The 4532-nt window shown below is 45.2% G+C and overlaps 1 protein-coding gene across 1 annotated transcript; it reads left to right on the top strand.

Moving 5' to 3' along the window:
- The first annotated feature begins 915 nt into the window (after window positions 1–915).
- LOC138877145 (uncharacterized) lies at window positions 916–4000 on the top strand. The gene is made up of 4 exons (XM_070156724.1): window positions 916–1083; window positions 2663–3145; window positions 3218–3388; window positions 3458–4000. Exons 1-4 carry the CDS (start codon window positions 916–918, stop codon window positions 3998–4000), a joined length of 1365 nt encoding a protein of 454 aa, XP_070012825.1.
- The last annotated feature ends 532 nt before the right edge of the window (window positions 4001–4532 follow it).

The raw sequence follows: 4532 nt of genomic DNA, 5'->3' as shown, positions 1-4532 counted from the left end.
GAAGTAGTAGTAATAATAATAATAATAATAATAATAATAATAATAATAATAATAATAATAATAATAATAATATCAATACTAACACTAATACCAATATTAATACTAATAATAGTGTAGCAACAATTGTAATTAAAAACAATAGTAGTAAAATAAGGTATTCAACTTATTATTGACTCAGATACTCAAGAAAAATTAATTTGAAGAAAGGAGGGACAAAATTGGATGTCAACACCGCCGACATGGGGGCTTCTCATAGAGGGGAAGATGTACTCCAAAACCTCTTCGACGGTGTCGACGAGGACATCGACCTCGATGCTCCCATTGCTCTCGAGGAGGCGGAGAGGCTTCAGCAGCAGGTGATATTCTTTGGCATATTTTTAGCGCTCAATTTTTTTGTCTTTGTTTTTCTAACTTCCCTGCTTTGTTGCAGACCAAGAAAATGTATGACCATGCATTTTCTAGGGTTCGAGACGAGCTTTTGTGTTGTGGGAAGGAGATCGAGAAGCTCACCTCGGAGCTAAAGGAGTCGAAGGCCTCCTCTGCCCGAAAGGGGGAGAAGTTGAGCAGGCTTCAGGCTAGGTTAGAAGGAGTGTACTAGGAAAAGGCTGGCCTTGTTGAGCAGGTAACAAGGCACCCATAAACTCATTTTTTATTCTTATAAATTGATGTTTACCAGTTTGTTTTTCCTTTGCAGATCGGGCAAAAGGATGCCCTCGTGGGGCAACTTCAGGAAGAGGTTGTAGCCAAGGATGCGGAGATCCTCGAGCTGAGGGGGTAAAATGAGGTCGTGACCTCGGAGAGAGAGCTTTTGCGGGCGGAGTTGGCATCGACCCAGGGTCTTCTATGAGATGCTCACGAGGAAGCTGATGCACTATCTATGGCCAAGCTGAGGCCGAAGAGAATGCGTCTTCGTATATGAAAGATGCCGCTACTGCGAATGAACGAGCCCGAGAGATATTGGAGAAGGCCAAGCAGAAGCTGGCTTGGGCTGTTGCTTACGCTCGTTCTCAAGCAAGGAGGCAGGCTCTAGAAAAAGCAAGCGCCAAAGGCTTCGATCTCTCAATTGAGATTGAGGAAGCTCGAGTCTTAGAGTAAGAATCGACATTCTCGGCCACTTTGGAAGAGGGTTCCGGAGATTATCCAGAGAGTAGTGACGGCCAAGAATAGGCCCATGTTGTCTTCCTTTCTTTTTTGTGTATGAAATTCTCGGGGGGAAAGGTCTTGTAAAGACAACCCTTATAAATATATTTTTGGTAATGTAAGAAGATTTTTCTGCTTTATGTCTTCGAATTTTTTATTTCATCGTTTACCGAAGTTAGCCTTTGGATTTTGACGTCGGCTCTTCGGAGCCCATACTTGGAGTAATTGGGACCTTTGAGATCGGGTACCATCTCGAGGTTAGGCCGATAGCTTCCTAGAATCTATGCTTGCAATAACAGAAATTCTCGGGGTCTCAACGGCTCCCGAGCGCTGTATGACAATATCATTTATGTGACATGGTTGTGAAGCGACTGGGGTGGTCCCACCGGTACACTTCCCCAAAAATGGCACTGATATGGTCAGAGTTAGTTGGCCTTCAGGTTAGACGAACAGTTGCTACTTGCTCTATATATGCATTTGCTTATTCCTTATCTTAGGACTCCGCTACTTTGAGTAACTATCCCTTTTATAGAACTCTTTTTTGTGCTAGTTCTCTCACCATTTCAAAAGCTTTCGTCCAAGCCTTTACCTTCATTTTTCTTATTTTATCAAAGCCATAGCTGCTACATACAAACCTGTTTACCAAGGATAGGAGAGTTCTGCCTCTGCTTCGCGCTCGGTCAGTGGTACACTGCCGGTATCTGGTGAGCTAACTTCGAGGTGCTTTGTTCGATGAGGGACTTAGAGAGACCTCCCAATGTTCAGGGCCATCGAGAGCATGCATCGAGGTTTATCTCCTCAATAGGGTAGGAGCACCTCGAGGCAGTTAGAAAAGACTGCAGATGGGGAGAAAAAGTGGTACTACAGGTACCTTCCCCGGAAGAGAGCATCATGGCTCATGTCGAGAGGTTTTTGAACGTATATATGTACCTCTTTACATTGGGCCCTCTCGATAGGGTCGTGCTCGAATTTTGTAGAAGATGTCGGGTTACCACGGCACAGGTTCACCTATCGTTTTGGATGATAGTGGTGATGATAAAGTATTTCGCAGATAAGGTCGGGCTCGAGTTCACCCTCAGCCATCTTTTTAGCCTGTACCGACCCTTGCATCATCGAGGCCTGATTATTCTAAAACATAGATCCACTCGGCCCTTTGTTTCCAACAATGAAGAAGATGGTGACCGAGGGTGGATGAGTCATTTTGTCCGAGTGCGGACTGTCGATATTATCCCTGCGAAATTCCTTCCATTTCCTGAGAAATGGAATTTCATACATACGTGGTACACTTGTATTCTTATTGTTTTTGCCCATGGTGGAGGTAGACTCTGTAAAGATGCTTTTTTTTCTTTTCTTTTTTGCATCAATATCGTGGATTCCATACGAGGTTCTCGACCTGGCGGATTGGTCTCAAAAACTGGTAGTTTGCTCGACTTACGATGAGCATAAGTGGTGGGATCTGGTCAAGGGTAGATGGGAGGCAAAACATCACGGTATGTGGTATGTGGATTGATTTCTTTGAAAGGTGCTTTCTTTTATGTGTACTATATTTGTCACCGTAGGCATTGAAGATTTTTCTGAGATGAGGCCGTGCCCCCTCGGGGAGGAGGAAGAATCGTCGGCTTTGGGGTCGAGTACCGATAACAAACAGAAGGAATCCTCGAAGGATGAGGGTGCTCATAGCGAGGCAAGCCCTGTTCGAAGGCTCAAAGAAGATGTATCTGCTGATCCTGCGGCATCTGAGGCTTCTGGCCTTAGAAAAGTGGTTCCTCCCTTGTCGCCGTCTTTATTTCCTGCCAAAGGCACTTCGAGGGATACAAGTGTTCAGCCATCATGCTCGCCCCATGTCAAAGGTACTTCGAGGGATGTTCGAGACCAGGGGCCGCCTAAATCAAGGGGGATCTCGAGCAACCATGTCCCCACCAAGATCGGTTCAAATGGGGCCGATGAGACCAGGACAGTAGATGCACGCTCAACCTTTGAGGAGGCTCAACAACTTTTTTCCATGGTGAGATTTGGTCGACTTTGTTGATCTTCTGATTTTACATTTTCATTTTCTCATTGAGCCTCTTTTTCATAGGTCTTTGACAAGCTCAAGTCCGAGCTGCTTCGCTGTGAAGCCCAGTTAAGGAAAGCCTTGGATGGGGAGAAATACCTCAGTCTTCTTTGTGATAAAAAGGAAAAAGAATTGAGGCACCTTCGGTACAAGGCGAATCGAAGCCTGAACTATGAAAGCCACCTTGAGAAACAGGTAACTTTTACGCCGAGGGAATGCATGCTCCTTCTTCAATCCTTAGAGATTAATATTTTGATACTTTAGTTGCAAAGCAAGATGGAGGATTTGGAACGCCTTTGGAGCAAGGTTGGCCAGGCCAAGCATGAGCGTAACGAGTCAAGGGCTCAGATAGATGCCCATGTTGCGGCCAAGAAGAAAGCTCTGGCCAAGATGTCTGCCCTCGAGGTGCAGTTCTGGAATGCCCGTGAAAATAGCTCGGTTCAGACGAGCAGGATTGTAAGGCTCGAGTCCAACCTTTTGGAGATGAAGTCCAAGGTCGTGGATGCCTGGGCTGAAGCCAAAGAGATTCGGGCTAAGGCCGACAAGAAAGTGGACATATATTTAAAAGACGCTGTTATCGCTCTAGATGAACTAAGAGGGGCTTCCGATCGAGAGAGCAGAAGCAACAAATATGCTCGGTGCAAATCTCGGAGGGAAACCCTCGAGGAGATCCATGCTAGGGGCTTCGATCTCTCGGAAGAGATAAAGCAGGTAAAGGCGGACGAATTTGACGCTAACTTCCTTCGTCCGATGCCGAAGATGATGAAGAAGAGGTCAATGGGGCTACAGTCCCCGAGGGGAAAGTAGATTAGGATTTTTGTTTTGATTCTTTATACAGGGCTCTTAGAGAGCATTTGCGAATATAGCCTTGCATTGTTTCATATGTGTATAAATAAAGAAATCTTTCGGTTTTCTCCTTCCATGAATTTCCCTTTGTTTGATTCTGTCTTTCTTTGTTTTGAACTTGTACGTTCGTTGATGATTGGCGAGGTCAACTGGTCTTTGAGGTAAAACCCTTAGGTTTGCAAATAGGCTCTGAGGCTCGTTGGGCTGTCTCATAGGCTCTTACACGTTTGCCTTTAGGCGTTTTTAGTTAACTATTTCGGGCTCAGTCTTCGAGTCGGATTTCGACTCAAGCTCATTGACCCTTAAGTTTTTGAATTTTAAGCTGGCTCTTAGGCTCTTATGCGTATGGTCGGTACGACCTCTTAATATAGGCTGGCGACAGTGGCTCTTACGCGTGGGGTCGATACGACATCTTAATATAGGCTGGCGACAGTGGCTCCTGTGAGCACGTGATTTTTGCCCTACAAGAACTACTCCCAAAAAATTCAAAATA

Source organism: Nicotiana sylvestris, chromosome 1 (assembly GCF_000393655.2).
Source record: "Nicotiana sylvestris chromosome 1, ASM39365v2, whole genome shotgun sequence".
Taxonomy (NCBI): Eukaryota; Viridiplantae; Streptophyta; class Magnoliopsida; order Solanales; family Solanaceae; genus Nicotiana; species Nicotiana sylvestris.
This window is presented reverse-complemented; position numbering and strand designations above follow the sequence as displayed.

Coding starts and splice junctions, on each gene's coding strand:
- LOC138877145 (XM_070156724.1), top strand. CDS start 916: ATGAAAGATGCCGCTACTGCGAATGAACGAGCCCGAGAGATATTGGAG. Junction 1,084..2,662: donor TTGAGATTGAGGAAGCTCGA/GTCTTAGAGTAA, acceptor TTTCTTTGAAAG/GTGCTTTCTTTTATGTGTAC. Junction 3,389..3,457: donor AAAGCCACCTTGAGAAACAG/GTAACTTTTACG, acceptor TTGATACTTTAG/TTGCAAAGCAAGATGGAGGA.